The 20696-nt window shown below is 45.7% G+C and overlaps 1 protein-coding gene across 3 annotated transcripts in view; it reads left to right on the forward strand.

Moving 5' to 3' along the window:
- Nucleotides 1-20696, forward strand: part of MYO7A (myosin VIIA) — a 324978-nt gene that overhangs the window by 219837 nt on the left and 84445 nt on the right. For 2 of the 3 annotated variants that reach the window (XM_030200068.1, XM_030200066.1), the window contains 6 exons: nucleotides 204-367; nucleotides 11561-11687; nucleotides 12559-12678; nucleotides 15048-15221; nucleotides 18299-18526; nucleotides 19917-20087. In XM_030200068.1, coding sequence (XP_030055928.1) covers nucleotides 204-367; nucleotides 11561-11687; nucleotides 12559-12678; nucleotides 15048-15221; nucleotides 18299-18526; nucleotides 19917-20087 — 984 coding nt within the window. The remainder of the gene's footprint in view (nucleotides 1-203; nucleotides 368-11560; nucleotides 11688-12558; nucleotides 12679-15047; nucleotides 15222-18298; nucleotides 18527-19916; nucleotides 20088-20696) is intronic. The other variant, XM_030200067.1, reaches the window with a different exon arrangement.

The following is a 20696-nucleotide window of genomic DNA, read 5'->3' on the forward strand; positions in this document are numbered from 1 at the left end:
TTAATCGCATTCACTGAAATATTTTCCAGATTATACATAAATAAGAAATTGCAAATAAGTATAATCATAAATAAGGTAATATCAAACAACATGGTTGAGCTAATTGTGTTTTGTAAAATTGTCTTGTGCAGTGACTGTGTAATTTTTTGACAGAGTATTATTATATGTCTTTGAATTATTTCTCTGCTTCTTCTTTCATGTAGTTTTGTTTCCCTTTCCTTCTTACCTCCTGTGGCCAGGTAACAAAGAGACTTCATGATGGGGAGTCTACCCTGCAGGGGAACAGCATGCTAGAAGACCGGCCCACCTCCAACCTGGAGAAGCTCCATTTTATCATTGGCAATGGTATCCTCAGACCAGCATTAAGGTTAGAATTCATTTCACGTTGGTAAACTGCCATCAGGAGACGCCGTTGTACATGTGTAGGGAGCCAAGCAAAGGGTTGTAGAAAATGCACAAGATTATGACATAAGGTTCTACAACTCTGCCACAAAAGGTCTTTACACTGCAAAAATTCAGTCACTGGAAAGACAATTCCCAAGTAAATGTGGTGGTTTGGTGGAACTGGATTTTACTTTACAAAAAATACGAGCAGTCTGCAGTAATTTCCATTCTTAGTCATAAAACTGGTCTTCAAAAATGGAAATCTTTAGACCTTTTTCTTTCAACTGCGGACTAACATTATGATTTGAACTCAGCTGTATTGTGTATTTTATTCTGCTGTGTTACCTTTTGAATTTGTTGTATAATTAAAATCTAATAAAAAAAATTTGAAAAATTAAAAAAGAAAAGGAAATATGACAACAAGCATCCAGAATCTATTTCTATCATTAAACTTGGGCATGCATTCCAGCAAGCAGAAGGAATGAATGAGAATCCACCCGTATAAGAACGTAAGGATAGCCGTCTAGCCCAGTATCCTGCTTCATACAGTGGCCAATCCAGGTCACAACTACCTGGCAGAATCCCAAAGAGTAGCAAGATTCCATGCTACCAATCCCAGGGATAAGTAGTGGCTTTCCCCATGTCTGTCTTAATAGCAGGCAATGGACTTTTCCTCCAGGAACTTGTCCGAACCTTATTTAAACCCAGATACACTAACTGTTGTCACCAGATCCCCAGGCAATAAGTTCCAGAGCATAACTATTCGTTGAGTAAAAACATATTTTCTTCTATTTGTTTTAAAAGTATTTCCTTGTAATTCCCCTAGTTTTTGTACTTTATAAAAGAGTAAAGAATCGAAATACATTTACCTGGTCTACTCTACTCATTATTTTGTAGACCTCTATCATATTGCCACCTCAGCCGTCTGTTCTCCAAGCTGAAGAGCCCTAACCTCTTAAGTCTTGTCTCATACGATAGAAGTTCCATTCCCTTAATCATTCTGGTCGCCCTTCCGTGAACCTTTTCTAATTCCGCTATATCTCTTTTCTGATAGGGTAACCAGAATTGCAAACAATATTCAAGGTGAGGTTGCACCATGGAGCGATACAGAGGCATTGTAATATTCTTTGCCTTATTTTCTAGCCCTTTCCTAATAATTCCCTAGCATGGTTTGCTTTTTTGGTCACTGCGACACACTGAGCAGAAGATTTCAATGTGTTGTCCACGATGACACCTAGATCTTGGGTGGTGACTCCTAAACTTTGGTCTTACACAGCATGGCAATTCTTATGTTCTTAACTTTCAAAGTGCTCAACCAATAGCAGGGCAGCTTTTAGAATGCTCAGTGACATCACAATGTGCTCTGTCTTTTCCTGAGATTTCAGATGAACTGAGCAGTTTCATAAAAAGGGGAGATATCTCATGGTAAAAAAAAAAAATCAACAATCTCTTTGGAGCACTTGTTTCAGAATGAAGTATCTCCAAAGGATGCTGGCAAAATGGAGAAGTTTGGAGGCCGTATCTTGCTAAAGATATAAAAAGACTGGAAGTGGTGCAAAGAAAAGCTATGAAAATGGTATGGGATTTGCGTTGCAAACCATACGAGGAGAGACTTGCCGACCTGAACATGTATACCTTGGAGGAAAGGAGAAACAGGGGTGACATGATACAGACGTTCAAATATTTGAAAGGTGTTAATCCTCAAATGAACCTGTTCCGGAGACGGGAAGGCAGTAGAACTAGAGGACATGAATTGAGGTTGAAGGGGGGCAGACTCAGGACTAATGTCAGGAAGTATTTTTTCACGGAGAGGGTGGTGGATATGTGGAATGTCCTCTCGCGGGAGGTGGTAGAGATGAAGACAGTAATGGAATTCAAACATGCCTGGGATAAACACAAAGGAGTCCTGTTTAGAAGGAATGGTTCCGTGGAATCTTAGCGGAGATTGGGTGGCGACGCCGGTAATTGGAAACAAAACGGGAGCTGGGCAGACTTCTACGGTCTATGCCCTGATTGTGACTGAATAGATAAGGGATGGGCTGGAATGTAAATTTAAGGAGCTTCGATGTTAGCTTCAGAACTTAGTACAAGAACAGTACTGGGCAGACTTCTATGACATCTATGGTCTGTGCCCTGAGAATGGCAAGGACAAATCAAACTCTGGTATAAAGTATCACATACCATGTAAAATGAGTTTATCTTGTTGGGCAGACTGGATGGTCCGTTCAGGTCTTTATCTGCCGTCATTTACTATGTTACTATGTTACTCTTTGGAGTTCTACATGGAATGTTGCTACTCATTGGGATTCCGGAATCTTGTAACTCTTTAGAATTCCAGAATCTTCAGAACTTTTAGTACAAGAACAGTGCTGGGCAGACTTCTACGGTCTGTGCCCTGAGAATGACAAGGACATATCAAACTCGGGTATAAAGTATCACATACCATGTAAAATGAGTTTATCTTGTTGGGCAGACTGGATGGACCGTACAGGTATTTATCTGCTGTCATTTACTATGTTACTATATGTTACTATCCCTTTAGAGAGGTTGTGGTAAATTTTTAACTAGATGGTAGACAAATATGAATGATTGCAAATTACCCCATCAACTGCTAAGCAAGTAGTGAGTGCAAACAAAAAACGTACTTTGAATTGCCTATATGTGAATGCCAGACTTATTAATGTACACTACCATATTAATGATATTGATTGTATTCTAGGCCTCTGCGCGCGCACAATGCGTGCCAAAATGGTGTTACCACATGGCTAACACGTGGCCCTTACGGTAATTTCATTTTTGGTGCGCGTCTGCTACGCGCGCCCCAAAAATATTTCTTATTTTCTTTCGCGTGTCAGCTACGCACGCCAGGTGGCATTTGGCGCACGCAGGTCATTACCGTCCATTTACTGCGTGAGACTTTACTGCTAGGTCAATGGCTGGCAGTACGGTCTCAGACCCAAAATGGACGCACAGCAATTTTCATTTTGACGTACGTCCATTTTCGGCAAAAATGTAAAAGGGCATTTTTTTTGCAGGTGCGCTGAAAAATGATTCTGCGCGCGCCCAAAACACGCATCTACAGTACCGCAGGCCATTTTTCAGCACACCTTAGTTAAAGGGACCCCTATGTGTGCTACTCATTCTCTTCCGCCTTCTTGATTTATTCTTTCGTAAACTGCTTAGATATATATTTTTTATTTGTGATTTATCAATGAAGTTGACATATAAAATTCAAGATGAAAACATCTTGCCTGCAAATTCTACCTGAGTACAATCACACAAGCCTATCGTGTTCCTGTTCTGCTGAACTCACCTCATCTTATGTCTGTGAGATCAGCTGGTGCACTCCGTATCACGTTACTCCCAGGGGACGCTAGATCATTTACTGTTGATGATGGAATGTTAATGCTTGAGAAGTTCTCTTACTGAAATTCATTTTTAAAAACCACCCTGACAGACATACTCTGGCAAACCCACACAGATACCCGGAAATATGTTATCTTTACTAGCAATAATTTTATAAGAGGATGTCAGGAAACATAGCAAATCAAACAGAAAACAAAACAGAATGCAAATCTATTTATTATAAAACTACATCAAATAAAGGAGAACTAATATACATAAGCCATCACAATGTGCTCAAAGAGCTGCATCAGAGGCATAGTACTAATAAAAATAAATAAATGCAAAACAATAATTTAATAATAAAATCATGAACAGATAAATAAAACATCAGAGAGGCTAAAACCTGATCCATAAAACTAATTTACCCCCCCCCCCTTTACAAAGCCAATGTGTCAGCATTACCGCATCTCAGCCACTAGTGCAGATTTCTAAAAGGGGTGGGGGGTAAGTAGTGAAGTCAATATATAAAAATATGTCAAACCAAAAGGACAACATAGATAGAAAGATATAGCAAACTAATGTAAAAAAAATGCATAAATCAATAAAACATAGGAGACAAAAGTTGTGTAAATGGCATAAGAGTTAAAACCAGGGGCGTATCTGCGTGGGGCCTCAGGGGCCTGGGCCCCCGCAGATTTTGCCCTGGACCCCCCTACCGCCATCAACCCTCCCCCGCTGCCGTTCTTACTTTTGCTGGCGGGGGACCCCAACCCCCGCCAGCCGAGGTCTGCTTCCACCTGCCGCTGCCTTCAAAACTTCTTCTTCAGCCGGCGGGGGACCCCAAACCCCCGCCAGCCGCCCCGCGCTGTTTAAAATTCATCTTCGGCCTCCGTGGCCGTGCTGCTGGGATAGGCGGCGCTGTTGAAATCCACTTCGGAGTCTGACGTCGTTGTACGTTGTACGTGCTGCGACGTCAGACTCCGAAGTGGATTTCAACAGCGCCGCCTATCCCAGCAGCACGGCCACGGAGGCCGAAGATGAATTTTAAACAGCGCGGGGCGGCTGGCGGGGGTTTGGGGTCCCCCGCCGGCTGAAGAAGAAGTTTTGAAGGCAGCGGCAGGTGGAAGCAGACCTCGGCTGGCGGGGGTTGGGGTCCCCCGCCAGCAAAAGTAAGAACGGCAGCGGGGGAGGGTTGGCGGCGGGAGGGGGGTGGAGAGACTAAGTCATTGGTGGCGGTGGGGGCTCGGCGGTGGGGGCGGCGGCGGCGGCGGCGGGGGGGGGCGCTAAAATGTGCCCCCTCTCTCTGGCTCTGGCCCCCCCTACCGCCGGAGTCCAGATACGCCCCTGGTTAAAACCATGAACATGCCAACCAAAGGGTTACAGGAAAAGTATATATCCAAAGCCCATTCAATGAGAAACTTGTTAAGAGCCTCAAATAAATTGAGAGTGGAACAAATTTGTGTAACAACCAGTAATTCTGTAAAAACAGAGTAGACTTGAACGGGTAGATGTGAAGCGTCTGTTTACACTTTCCAAAAATACTAGGACTAGGGGGCATGCGATGAAGCTACAATGTAGTACATTTAAAACGAATCGGAGAAACTTTTTCTTCACTCCGCGTGTAATTGTATTCTGGAATTCATTGTCAGAGAATGTGGTAAAAGCGGTTAGCTTAGCGGAGTTTTAAAAAGGTTTGGACGGCTTCCTAAAGGAAAAGTCCATAGACCATTATTAAATGGACTTGGGGAAAATCCACTATTTCTGGGATAAGCAGTGTAAAATGTTTTGTACATTTTTGGGATCTTGCCGGGTATTTGTGACCTGGATTGGCCACTGTTGGAAACAGGATGCTGGGCTCGATGGACCTTTGGTCTTTCCCAGTATGGCAATACTTATGTACCTCAAAATATGTACATAAGACAGCACCAGAAAAAAAGACCAAAATCCATGTTACTCACCAGACTGTCTCCTCCAGTAAAATCAAAGGCACAGTGTTATGAATTGATCATCTATATATGCACTGTGCATACGTCACAAAATACTAATTAGTCACAAAAAAATAGTATGAAAATTAGAATACATGTTTAAAAAGTACGTTTTCAGCATTTTAAAGAGTTTTACACTGTTTTTTATGCGGTTTGGCTATGGCTGTCTTTACAAGTTGGATCATGGTTTGTTTTTTTTACGCTTCTTCACCATTGAATCTTATTTATGCAAATATTATTATTAATGCTGGTAATTGCTACTTAATTTTAATCCTGATATCTTTCTCAGTTTTAATTTAGTTTATCATTTGTTTATCATAAAATGCCATAACAGGTCTTTGTAAGCCACATTGAGCCTGCAAATAGGTGGGAAAATGTGGGATACAAGTGCAATAAATAAATAAAATAAATAATTTGTGTTAATTTATTTAGTCCTATTCTCCATTTCTTCCAACTTCACAACCGATCTCCCAAAAAACTCACACTATTGTTTCACAGCCCCAACCATAGATTTCTCCAGTTCTAGTGCCAATCCTCCACAAATCCAATAACGAAATATCTTCAGGCTCCATATCGGCAACTTTAGAGTGCACAGGTATTGCAATTTGCAAGACTATAGCCCAGTTATGAAGCTCCCCCTGAGCACATGCTGAAGGGGAACTAATCGGGAACACCAAGGGGGAGTTAGGTCAGCGGAGCTTAATGACACTTCTGAATCCATTTGAGGCCTACTAACCTTCTCAGAGCTTGGCTTACAATGTCTGTCCATGGGACCCACCACCTCAGGGGAAGTGGACACTGGCTGTTTATTTATTTTTTTGTTACATTTGTAACCCGTGCTTTCCCACTCATGGCAGGCTCAATGCGGTAGGCAATGGAGGGTTAAGTGACTTGCCCAAAGTCACAAGGAGCTGCCTGTGCCGGGAATCGAACTCAGTTCCCCAGGACCAAAGTCCACCACCCTAACCACTAGGCCACTCCTCCACTCCAAAGATTCCAGAACCCCAAAGAGTAACAAGATTCCAGAATCCCAAACAATAACAAGATTTACCCTTGATCTTCCATTTTCCTGCAGTTTAAAAATAATATTCGCAAAGTAGCTCAGCACATCAACAGAGCATCCTAAGTTCTCTTTTGTGTCTTTAGTTCTCAAGAGGGGAGGGGCATGCCCCTTGTACCATGACCCTTTGGACATACCCTGCAGCCCCACTCTGAGACAAAGTGCTGCAGTTAGGTTTCATTTCGTTTCCAAAGGCTGACCCCAGAAGATGATAACATCTTGGTCAGCCCTATCAAGCCAAGCTGGAATGCAGCCAAAGCTTCCCCGGTGGGACCTCTGCACACGCCAACACTCTGACACCATCTCACTTTCTCCTCCCCTAATGCTGAGCTCAAACAACAATTCACCACAATTGTGTTAATTTTGTCTTGATCAAAAGACCAAAGAACTTGTATAATTGCATAGTAATAATTCTCGGAGTCACCATCAGCCGAAACCCAACACTAGAAAGCCAAGTGAAAATTACAACAAAGAAAATGTTCCTCTCAGTGTGGAAACTCAGACGACTAAAACCTTTCTTCCCGAGGGAAATATTCCGCAGCTTGGTACAATCAATGGTGCTAAGTCACCTGCAGACTACTGCAACGCAATCTATGCCGGACGCAAAGAACAAATAATTAAGAAACTTCAAACTGCCCAAAACAGCGCAGCCAGACTCAGTGCCATATGTAGAATTTGGGGGATAATGACTACCAGTCTTTCATTGATTCACTTGGCTTTTAATCATGGGACCGCTTGCTTCAGAGCATGAGGACTTAATGTCTCTCACCCCTTTACTGATTGGCAGGGAAATTAACCACTGAGGGGTCAGTTCTATAACATTCGCCAGACTTTAGGCGCCAAAATGCAGCATGCTGAGGACAATTTCTACAACAGCATCTGGACAACCAGATTCTCTTATAGAATAGTGTAAGTTGGCATGTACGTGCTAACATTTAGGTATTCCCACTTAGGCCATGTCAGTAGCAGGCATAAATGTACGTGTCTAAATGTTGCATTTTAGTGTGCAAATACAAGTATTAAGAAAATAAGAATAGCCATACTGGGTTAGACCAATGGTCCATCTAGCCCAGTATCCTGCTTCCAGCAGTGACCAATCCAGGCCATAAGTACCTGGCAGAAACCCAAATAGTAGCAAGATTCCAGAATCCCAAACAATAACAAGATTCCGGAATCCCAAAGAGTAACAAGATTCCGGAATCCCAAAGAGTAGCAAGATTCTGGAATCCCAAACAATAGCAAGACTCTGGAATCCCAAAGGGTAGCAAGATTCCATGCTACCAATCTATAAACTATGTACTTAAATGTTTGACGTACCCTTAGGCGCCAACTCCATGGGTGCTGTGGGTGCTCGAGCATCCCCAATATTCCACCCACCAGAAGTTCGTTCCCTCCCTCCCTCCAAGTTCCAGGGTCATCGTCCCTCCCTCCCTTCAAGTTCCAGGCCCCCTCCTTCCAAATTTTAAAAGTCATCTTGCCTTACCTCGTTGGGGTTTCGGTGGCCGGCAGCAGCAGTGAAAAGCATGCAGGCTCGGCGCTTCAGCCCTTCCCTTCTCTCTCTCTCAGCTCTGGTCCCACCCTCATTTCCTGTTTCCGCAAGGGCGGGACCAGAGCTGAGAGAGAAGGGAAGGGCTGAAGCGCCGAGCCTGCATGCTTTTCACTGCTGCTGCCGGCCATCGTAACCCCAACGAGGTAAGGCAAGATGACTTTTAAAATTCGGAGGGAGGGGGCCTGGAACTCGAAGGGAGGGGGGGACCCTGGAACTCGGAGGTAGGGGGGACCCTGGAACTCGGAGGTAGGGGGGAGGGAAAGAAGAGAGAGAGGGGAGGGAGGGGGCCTGGAACTTGGAGGGAGGTGAAGGGGGGATAGAGGGAGGGGGGATGAGGGGGAGGGGAATACACCACCTGTAAAAAAAAAAAAAAAATTTCAGCACCCCCAATCGTTTTGAAAAGTTGGCTCCTATGGACGTACCCATGCACCTCCCCCTATTCATGCCTCCTTGTGTTTATGTACTATAGACTAGATTCGTAACTGGCACCAAATGAGCGCTGAATGCTATTCAATAAATGGCACTCTGAGTTGGACACCATTTATAGAATAGTGTGTAGCACTGTGTGAACCCTGGTGCTATGCACTATTCTATAAATGGTGTCTAAGAGGATTTGCACCAGCTGAAACCTGGTGTAAATTCTTGCACATAAATTAGGCCTGGATTTCCCAAATTCTGTAATAGTGTGCACATCTTTAGTGAATGCCCCTGACCTGCCCATGCTATTCCCATGGCCACACCCCCTTTTCAGTTGCATGCTAAAAGACTTATGCACACATCTTTATAGAACAGTGTTTAGTGAGATGTATGCGTAAATCCAAATCGTTGACAATTAATGCCAATAATTGATAGCATCCAATTATTGGTGCTAATTGGCTTGCTCAAATTTGTACACACAATTTTGGGCGCCATATATATAATCCAGGGGTATGTGTCTTGCAGGCTTACAATATAAAATACTGCTAAGCACGCGCCTAGAACTTAGGTGCATGAATGTGACGTTCAAGCATTCTACCATTTTAGCATGTAAATGCACTTACACTTAAGCACGAAGGTTACAGAATGAGGGCAGTGGCGTATTTAAACAAGGTGCATGTGTGTTACGTCCCTCACCTGAATTGCGGTCCACGCGGCTGATTCACCGCCGAGCCTCGTCCTGGCGGTGATGGCCGGCCATGCGGGCTGTCGGCGGCAGTCTTGTGGGGTCCGGTTCCGATGGCCGGCTATATCGCTCCGGCCGTGGGCGTGGGTCCAGCTGATTGATTTGGACAGCCATCGTGCGGTGGCCGGCCAGGCCGGCTACGCAGTCTGGCGGCGTTCCGAAAGCCACGCCGGTTTCCGGTGCAGGTAGCTCACTTGGCCTGATTGCACGGGATTGGGCACCTTTCTCGAAGTTCCACCTTTTCCCTTGCAGGCACCAATCTGGAGCGTTCTCTACACCTGCCTGTGGTTACTGCTGATGCGGGGACTACTTAAGGCCGGCAGTTCCCTGCACACCTTGCTTCGGCTTCTATGCTTATAGAGGTTTGGTGCTCATCTCGTGCGCTCCACTGCTTCTCTTGCCTACCATTACCTGACCCTTGGACTGAACCTGATACTTGTTGCTTTGCTGCCTGCTCTGATCTCTGGACTGTACCGGTTCACCCTTTGAGTTTTGCCCGCCTTGCTTCTAGCCTGGTCTGGGCAGCCCAACCCCATCTGGTTCCCGAAGTCCTGGTGGCCACCTGCACCTGGGGGCTCAACCCCTGGGGAACGGTGGTCGCTTCCCAGGTGAAGCTAGGGGTTGTCCGGCTGCCTGACCGAGCGCGGCGCGACTCCACTCACCATGCTCAGTCGGGGCACAAGAGCTCACTGCTTGAGTCATAACAGGAACATAACAATGTGTTGCATACATATACCCCCCCTGTCAGACCCGGCCCCCCATCCATGCCTTAAAATCATCCCTGCTCCAGTCTTCACTGCAGTAGCGGCACTCATAAGCTGCCTGCGACCTGCACTGAGACTTCCTCTCTGAACCATCCCACCCTTCGCAAATCAGGAAGTTGTATCAGATGGGGCGAGACGGTTCAGAGAGGAAGTCCCAGTGCAGGCCACAGGCAGCCTATGAGTGCCACTGCTCAAGCGGACTGGAGCAGAGATGATTTTAAGGTACAGTAGGGGCACACAAGAGATGGGGGTGTGTGGGAGATGCACCCCCTATGGAAAATTCCTTGGTACATAAGTACATAAGTAATGCCACACTGGGAAAAGACCAAGAGTCTATCGAGCCCAGCATCCTGTCCACGACAGCAGCCAATCCAGGCCAAGGGCACCTGGCGAGCTTCCCAAACGTACAAACATTCTATACATGTTATTCCTGGAATTGTGGTACATCAGTGAATGGGGGGGGGGGGGGAGGGTGAATGTGTTAGTGGAGAAACAGCATTCAAGAATAATTTTCAAAATGCATTTCTACCGTTAAAATAGTATTCCACACGTGAAGGCTCATTACAAAATTGTCCACCCTATGGGTAAACCTTTATGTGTAAGCCTGTGTATGGGTAAGATGACTAATTTGAATATGTGTTCCTGGGGGGGGGGGGGGGGGTGTTGGAACAGGATCTACATTAATAATGCACACTTTTGAGAATCTGAGCATCTGCATGTAATTGTGCTGAAATACTGACCACCCCAGAGACCAAAGGTGCATGCATAGTTTTGCTGGAATCAGTGGCGTTCCTAGGGGGGCTGACACCCGGAGCAGATCGCCGATGCGCCCCACCCCCCGGGTGCAGCATGACCCTCCCCCCCCCCAGCGAAAGGACACCCCGGCGAAAGAACCCCCCGGGTGCACGCCGGTCAGCTTCGTTCGTTTCCATGCTCCCTCTGCCCCGGAACAGGTTACTTCCTGTTCCGGGGCAGAGGGAGCATGGAAATGAACGAAGCTGACAGGCGCGTGGCACCCCCCCACCCCAGCAGCGTGCACCCGGGGCGGACCGTCCCCACTGACCCCCCCCCCCCCCTTGGTACGCCACTGGCTGGAATATATGCATGCATTCACTTTTAAAATTTGTGAAAATTAATCCACACAGAGAAAAGTGCTTTGTACCTGTAGTTATAAAATTCCCCCTAAATGACCATAAAACCTTTGCCTCTTTGAATTGGATGTGATGGCCGGAGCCTTTACTGATGGCGTTAAATTTAATAGCTATTCACTATTTCCTGATTGTTAACGGTCTTGAACTTTATTTTATGCAGGGATGAAATCTACTGCCAAATCTCCAAACAGCTTACTCAGAATCCCTCAAAAAGTAGCTATGCCAGAGGCTGGATCCTTATGTCTCTTTGCGTGGGATGCTTTGCTCCTTCGGAGAAGTTTGTCAAGGTAAGACATGGAGTAGGGGCTGGTGGTTGGGAAGCAGGGATAGTGCTGGGCAGACTTATACGGTCTGTGCCAGAGCCGGTGACGGGAGGCGGGACTGGTGGTTGGGAGGCGGGGAATCCTGCTGGGCAGACTTATACGGTCTGTGCCCTGAAAAGACAGGTACAAATCAAGGTAAGGTATACACATATGAATTTATCTTGTTGGGCAGACTGGATGGACCATGCAGGTCTTTTTCTGTCGTCATCTACTATGTTACTATGAGTATCCAGGGCCAGCTGTGACATCTGTATCACCAGCCCAGAGCAGCGTGATACCAACTAGGCCTGGTTGTAAGCTCTGAAAATCCTTCTCACCCGGTAACAGCAGCGTCTGTTCCTGGACCTGGAAGACCTTAGCTGCGCCCCGTGGTGACATCATCCGGGAGCGTTTGAGCCTACAAAAAGTCCAGTGACGCCAGAGGCATTGCGCACCTCCTTGTCGCACCAACAAAGGAGTTTGACAAAGGAGCGCTCCTTTGGGTGCCACTTACATTTTTTGAGGGGATCTTGAGATGAAATATCTGGATTGTACTTATTTTGGGGCTCAAAAATGACGCATAGTAAAATTGCGGTAGTGACTGGGCATGGTGATTTAGTGAAGCCTCTTCCACTTCAGAGAGAGAGATCTCTTAGAGAAGTTCCTTTTAATACCATCTTCTTTTAAAGGAATAGTAAGTTGCCTTAAAATTAATATCAAATTAATAACTTACATTGCATTACAAATGTTACCCCTTTGGTTCCCAGATGATAGAAGATGCTGTTTAAAAAAAAAAAAAGGATTATGAGGACTGGTATTTTATCATTATCTGTCTGCCTGTCTCTCTTACCAACAGTATTTAAGAAACTTCATCAATGGGGGCCCCCCAGGCTATGCTCCCTACTGTGAGGAGAGGCTCAGGAGAACCTTTGCCAATGGAACCAGGACACAGCCCCCTAGTTGGTTAGAATTGCAGGTATAGTATTGTTCAGGGGCAGCAGGACACCTTCTTGGGCCCTGCTTCCAAGCTCTCTAATCACTGATGGTGAATTGGCAACTTACTGGTAAGAATGAATTCTCACAAATAAACAATCTGCAACGAGTGTGTAGTTATAACAAAGAAACTATCAAACACATCACTCCAATATAGTGTCACACTGGGGATTCAGATCTGAAGGATAAAATATATTAAATTTAAAAAAATAGCCTCAGTGTAACAGGGAGCCTAACTTTTATGCTCCACTGTACAAAATAACATCACAGGCTTCCACCACCTTCCGAGAAAAAAAAACACAGAGAAAAACTCCCAGAATATTTCAAAAATTGTAAAGAAGTGGGAGAAAAGTCTGTGTTTAAAAAAACAGAAGGGAGGGTAACACAATTTAACACAATACAGATCCAAATACCCACAACACTAAATCTCACTAAGAATATCAATCACCCAAATGGACACTAATTAGCAATCCCTCACTAGACTAAAATCCTCATTCAAAAAGAGAAGCCTTCCTGCAAGTAAAGAAAACTCAAAATAGAGCAAAAACTCTTATAACATCGCTAGAATTGCTTAAACGTCCATCCTTACTAATGAATGGATTCTAATTCTAACAAAAAGTAAACTTGTAAAGCAGTTTTTATGCACTGCTATGTATTTCTCCTGATGAAGATAGTGGAACAGAAGGATTTCCTACTGTCGAGAAACAAGGAGATTGGACATTTTTTGCCAGAAGGATAATATAAATTGGACACTTTAATTTTGGAGAAACCCCACAGACTGTGAGAATCCTATGAGGCTGCACTTCTGTCAGGACAATTTGGATGTTCTGAGCTAAGTAAAGTTTACTTTTTGTCAGAATTAGAATCCATTCACTAGCAAGGATGGAAGTTTAAGCAATTCTAGCGATGTTATAAGAGTTTTTGCTCTATTTTGAGTTTTCTTTACTTGCAGGAAGGCTTCTCTGTTTGAATGAGGATTTTAGTCTAGTGAGGGATTGCTAATTAGTGTCCATTTGGGTGATTGATATTCATAGTGAGATTTAGTGTTGTGGGTATTTGGATCTGTATTGTGTTAAATTGTGTTACCCTCCCTTCTGTTTTTTAAACACAGACTTTTCTCCCACTTCTTTACAATTTTTGAAATATTCTGGGAGTTTTTCTCTGTGTTTTTTTTTTTTTTCGGAAGGTGGTGGAAGCCTGTGATGTTATTTTGTACAGTGGAGCATAAAAGTCAGGCTCCCTGTTACACTGAGGCTATTTTTTAAAATTTAATATATTTTATCCTTCAGATCTGAATCCCCAGTGTGACACTATATTGGAGTGATGTGTTTGATAGTTTCTTTGTTATAACTTACTGGTAAGGCCATGATGCCACTGAACCACCTCATTCTGCTGCTTATCATATCAATTGAACTACAAGATGGTGTGATTTTTAGGCAACTTTGGCAACATAGAATTTGCTGGCAAGCTTTCTGTCCATCTTTACACTTGCTTATGTTTGTATGTACGTATAACCAAAAAAAACAAAAACAAGCAAGCAGTTACTGAGTTGGTGAGATGGTGGAGAGTGTATTCCCCACTACCCAAAGAAGAGTGAAGATCAGCAGTGGCAACCCTCAACCTTCCGCACCCCAGGCATTGTCCTCTTCCCTACGGACAGAAACTTGAACTAAATTATTCCCAGGACCTGATGGTGGTGGTAGTGACAGGAGCAGGTTCTTAAGACATTTGACGCTGTCGGTTCATGGTCATACCCTCCATGCAGGATCCAGGCAGAGGAACATGAGCTGATGGCCCTGCGTGCCTTTCACCTTCGCAGCAAGCAGCAGCAGGGCAGACCTCTCCTTCCTTCCGTGCCCCGCGCTCGAGGATGTTACGTCAGGCGAGGGCGGGACACGGAAGGAAGTAGTGGCCTGCCCTGCTGCTGCTTGCTGCGAAGGTGAAAGGAGGCATTTAAGGTTAGTTCCGGGAGCGATGGAGGGTGGGCGGGCCAACCCCAATGTTTCCCCGAAAAATAAGACAGCCCCTGACAATAACACCTAGCGCATTTTTGGGGGGCAAAAATTAATATAAGACAGTGTCTTATTTTCGGGGAAACACAGTAGTTTGGAGAGGATATGAAATAGGTGGAAGTCCTTGGGTAGCTGTAACTCGAGGCTTATATTTTGTTTTGATATTTATATATTTAGTGGGCTATCAATAAATTAACTAATGGCACAAAATCCTAACCCCAGCTCCAATTGCACTGCAAGTCTGAAAGAGCAGGAGGAAAGTTACGAGCTCAAAAACAATGACACCTTCGGCAAAGAGAATGGAATTGTCTCATGTAAATCTTTCTTTCAACGTAACTAGGCTACGAAGTCCAAGAAGCCAATCATGTTGCCTGTTACCTTTATGGACGGAACAACAAAGACCCTTCTCACAGACTCAGCAACCACTGCCAAAGAGCTCTGTATCTCCCTAGCAGATAAGGTCAACTTGATGGACAGATTTGGGTTCTCCCTCTACATTGCGCTCTTTGATAAGGTACAGTATGGTCAGGGCTTTTTTTGATGGGGTACTTGGGGGTACTGCATACCGGCACCTTTTCCATTGTCTGCTAAAATTGACCCAGGGACCCCAAGTTTTAATGAAAGAGCTCAGGCTCTACACACCAATTCTGCGTTGTCATAGATTCTGTGACTGGTTGCAGGGGGCCTGGCTATTGTGGGGTGGGTCCCTCAGTGATCACCCCACCCCTGATGGGTGGCCCAGCATTTGAGTACCAGCACCTTTTTCGCTAGCAAAATGCACTGAGTATGGTTAGCACCCCCATACCCTCCCTTCCCCTTCCTGTACAATATCATAAAACGTGGCAGGAAAGGATCTCCATATAACAGAAAATACCACCCCCCCCCCCCCCTCCCAATATTCAGCTGTGGTGATCAGGGTTTGATTTGACTGCTGCCGCTGTTTTTTTTTTTTTCTGTTTTGTTTTGGTTTTGTACCTGGGTACTCAGTGCCAGTATCTGGATACTGGGTAGCGCTGAATATCCAGGTAGAAATTGGCCACTAGCAGGTATTTGGGTATCAGTGATATTCAGACCAGCTCCCAGATAACTAATCAGATAAACTTAGCTCAGCCTTTTTGCTGTTTTATCTTTATCCGGGTAGTAATCCGGTTAGTGGATTGAATATGGCAGCTAACCGGGTACCTAAACTCCACCCAGGCTCTGTCCCCAGTCCGCCCCAGCACTACCTGAATATTGAAGGGCATTAAAGACTGATTTTCAGCTTCATTATCTGGAAAATATTGCTGAAAATCTGAATATAGCCTCAGTGAACAGGAATCACCTCCCCTTACTCCCCCAGTGGTCACCAACCCCCCTCCCACCCCAAAACTTTTTTTTAAACATTTTTTTGCCGGCCTCTATGCCAGCCTCAGATGTCATACCCAGCTCCATCACAGCACTATGCAGGTCCCTGGAGCAGTTTTTAGTGGATACTGCAGTGCACTTCAGGCAGGTGGACCCAGGCCCATCCCTCCCCAAAACCTACCCGAAACCTACTGTACCCACATCTAGGTGCCCCCCGTTACCCTTTAAGGGCTATGGTAGTGTTGTACAGTTGTGGGTAATGGGTTTTGGGGGGCTCAGTACCCAAGGTAAGGGAGCTATGCACCTGGGATCAATTTGTGAAGTCCACTGCAGTGCCCTCTAGGGTGCCCGGTTGGTGTCCTGGCATGTGAGGGGGGCCAGTGCACTACAAATGCTGGCTCCTCCCATGACCAAATGGCTTGGATCTGGCCGGTTTTGAGATGGCCGTCCTTAGTTTCCATTATCGGCGAAAACCAATGGCGGCCATCTCTAAGGTGGACCCAAATGTTGAGATTTGGCCGTCCCCGACCGTATTATCGAAACGAAAGATGGCCGGCCATCTTGTTTCGATAATATGGTCGGGGCGCCGCTTTACGGGGCCGTCCTTAAAGATGGCCGCCCTTATAGATGGGCGCCCCCTTTCGATTATGCCCCTCCATGTGGCTTAGTAAAAGGGCCCCTGAGTGATTTCTGCATTCATGTAAAAATCATTACCTCAGGCAGAGAAAGTGAGGAATTATTTTAACACTTGACATATGACTGTATGTGAGATAGTTGATAGATGGTTTATATGTTGCGAATGTGAGAGTGAGCAAATATACCATGAGGAGGTACAGTTAATTCTGTCACTTAGAAGACATTTTAGAAGGGTTTTGTAACAAATAACGTTAAACGAAGCATTAAACATACAGTAGTTACTTTATGATGATGGATATTTATTAGGGATATCGTGAAAACCCAACTGACTAGGCAGGTCTGAGACAGTACGGTGCTCGAGAACACATTCCAGGGTATTGCAGTCTTGTCACTGACCATTAAACCATAAGAAGCAGATTTTTTTTAGACCACCTTTTAGTGGGAAAATAGGCATCTTATGTGTTTTTTTAATTTCTTTTTTAAAAATATAATTCAATGTTTTCAATGAAAATGTGAAAGGTTCAGATCCACAGAGTGCCATATTAAAATGGCTGCCATTTTTTGATGAAATGGTGGTACGGTAGCAAGGAAATGCAAGACTGAAATAGTATTAAATAAATAACTTTGACCTTTCACCAAGACCTGTTTCAGCAGGACAGACCAATCTCTCTTTTTTTCCAATTTGCATTTCTTCCTGCTCCATATGATAGTGATCTCCAAATTTCTATTTTACCAATCCTCCTTTGGGTAAAGTTGATAGACGGATGTTGATGTAATAAATCTGCCACACTAAACCATTCGGTATGTCGCTGTTTCTCAATCCTATCCCCAAGGCAAATGTAGCTGCTCTGGCTTATAGAATCGCCATAATGTATATCACTGAATCTCAAGTGTATGCAAATCTATCTTTGCATATTCATTATAGATATCCTGAAAATCAGACTGGTCAGGTTTGCCACCAGGATGGTTAGAAATCACTGTTGTATCCTATATAATAATTCTCACCTCTAAACGTTCTGAAGCTGCCTGGGACCGTGGCTTCCGCCGGAGGTGGTCTGCTTCGTGCAGTAGATAACACTGACGTCACTGGCCTAGCAGCATTGAAGAGCGAGCAGGCTCAGCAAGTCTGCTGCCTTCCCTTCTGTTCGCTCTGAGCTGTGACTCTGGTCCCGCCCTTGCGGAAACAGGAAATGAGGGCGGGACCAGAGTCATACCTCAGAGCGAACAGAAAGGAAGGCAGCAGACTCGCTGAGCCTGCTCGCTCTTCAATGCTGCCGCCGGGACCCGGGTAAGAGAGGGAGAGAAGCGGGGTTGGCAATTTTGGAGGGGGGGCGACATGCACATTGGGGGATGGGGGAGGGAGAGGGGACTGGAACTCGGAGGGAGGACTAGACCTCGGAGGGAGGACAGAGTGAAGGACAGTGACAGAGGGAGGGAGGAAGCCATGGAAATCGGAGGGGAGGAAAGGGGGCCGTGGGACTTGGAGGGGACACAGGGAGAGAACGAGGGTGGGGGAGAAAAACCTTGCTAGTGCCCGTTTCCTTTCATACAGAAATGGGCCATTTTTACTGGTATAGTATAATTGCACTGTACTTCATCCCCATTTTATAGGTCTCATCTTTGGGGAGTGGCAATGACCATGTGATGGATGCCGTTTCTCAGTGTGAACAGTACGCCAAGGAGCAGGGGGCACAGGAGCGAAATGCACCATGGAGGCTCTTTTTCAGAAAGGAGATCTTCACCCCCTGGCACAATCCAGCAGAGGATAATGTGGCCACCAACCTCATTTATCAACAAATAATCAGGGGTGTGAAGTTTGGAGAGTACAGGTGTGACAAGGTCAGTTACTTTTCATGGGCCCGTTTGATGGCTTTATGATGACGTGGGTGTTTCAGTCTTTTTTTCACCGTTCTTCTCATTTTATCGTCATTTCCTTTTCTGAAGTTTAAATGGTAGTGTATTTGATTTCCTAAGTTCGCTTACTTCGAAGCCAATATCACTTTTCATTGATCCCGAATTAACTGTGTAACACTAAAAGAACCTTTTAAGACATTTTTATGCTTTAAAATAAGAAAAGCCTATTTGATATGACAGTTCAAAGAACGTCTCCCCTCCACCTCCCAAAAAAGAAACACTTCCTGGCACATACTTTCCCCATGTCATTTATAAACACGATCCTTGCATCAATAATCATGACACTAGTCACAGAAGCCTAAATGAACATTTGTGGAGTGGAGTGAAGGAGTAGCCTGATGGTTAGTGCAGTGGACTTTGGCCCTGGCAACCTGGATTCAAGTCTCACTGTAGCTCCTTGTGACCTTGGGCAAGTCAGTTAACCCTCCATTGCCCCAGGTACAAAAACTTAGATTGTGATCCCCCTAGGGACAGAGAAAAATACCTGTATATGCTGTGTATGTCTAATCATAGCCGCCGAGAGGGGGGGGGCAGGGGGACAAAATTCCCCGGGCCCGGGCCTCCAAGGGGGGCCTGGCGCCGCAGTCCCACCCGCCCTCCGTCGTCGCCCGTCTGCCCCCTGCATTGAAATCTCAGTCTCACCTCCGTGAAAGCAGCACTGCAGGCAGCAGAACGCCTCCCTTCGGTCCTCCTTCCCTCCCTGTGTCCCGCCCTCGTCTGACGTAACTTCCGTGAGGGCGGGACACAGGGAAGGAGGGCTGAAGGGAAGCATTCTGCTGCCTGCAGCGCTGCTTTCATGGAGGTGAGACTGCGATTTCAATGCAGGGGGCCTGGCCCAGTGGCGGACGAAGGAGGGGAATGGCGGCGACCTCGGGGGGGGGGTGGAGGGGGGAGCAGTGTCTGTGGCGATCTCAGGGGGGGGGGGGATCAACGGCAGTGAGGGCGGCAGGGGCGGGGCCCCAGGGGCGGCCTTGCCCCAAGCCCGGCCCAGTCTCTTGGCGGCCCTGCACTATAGAAATGATTAGTAGTTGTTCCCATCACACTTGGAGCAATGGTTCTCAATCCAGCCTGTCACACGATCATCATATGCATGAGAAATATTTACATGCATTACTTCCGTTGTATGTACATCTGTCTCCTGCATATTTATTGTGAATATCTGGAAAACCACACTGGCTATGTATGTTCCGAGGACTGGGCTGAGAACCCCTGACTAGGATTGATGGGCATGAAAGTTTTCTTGTGATGGGGGTTTTGCCCCACTATGTAAAGCAGTTCAATTTGGATTATTTTGAGCAGTCTTTTATCCTCACAGGAAGAAGAGCTTGCAGAGCAGGCCTCCCAGCAATACTACGTGGACTATGGGTCAGAGCTGGTACTGGAAAGATTGCTGAGCTTAATCCCATCGTACATCCCTGACAGAGAGATGACGGCTTCTAAAACTGTAGAGAAATGGGCTCAGCTGATTATAGCTGCACATAAAAAGGTAATGTGGAGGGTCGGTCATGTTCTGCTGTCCGTTTGCAGGTGTCACTTAGGTCCCTTTTACTAAAGGGTTGGCATGCTGCAGTGGGCTTGCCACGTGCCAATTCGGATCTACCAACGGGCTACTGTTGGGGGGGCGGGGTAAAATACCTCTACAGCGGTAGTTCCCAACCCCAGCAAGCACCATTTCCAGCACTACAAAAATATTTTTTTATTTTTGTAGCACTGGGCCTTGCCTGGCGGTAATCAGGCAGTGAAACCAAAAAAAGTGAGGCGTCGGTAAACATAGTGGGTGCTTCTGAGGTTCCTTTTTACCTACCCTTTTTTTTGTGCAAGTAATCAGGCAGTGCCGTGCACTGCCCGATTACCGTCAGGTTAGCACGAGAGCCCTTTTCACCACTTCAATGGGTGGCGGTAAGTCTTCCTCCCCGAAATGGCCACGCAGCAAGTGGATCACATACTGCACAGCCGTTTCTTTAAAAAAAAAAAAAAAAAACCCGGCCTTTTACTCACTGCTAACTCCAGGCTTCGTTCCTTTTCTCTCGCGGCACCTTATGCCTGGAATAGACTTCCTGAGCCTGTACATCTAGCTCCATCTCTACCTGTTTTC

The sequence above is a fragment of the Microcaecilia unicolor genome, chromosome 4 (genome assembly GCF_901765095.1).
Source record: "Microcaecilia unicolor chromosome 4, aMicUni1.1, whole genome shotgun sequence".
Taxonomy (NCBI): Eukaryota; Metazoa; Chordata; class Amphibia; order Gymnophiona; family Siphonopidae; genus Microcaecilia; species Microcaecilia unicolor.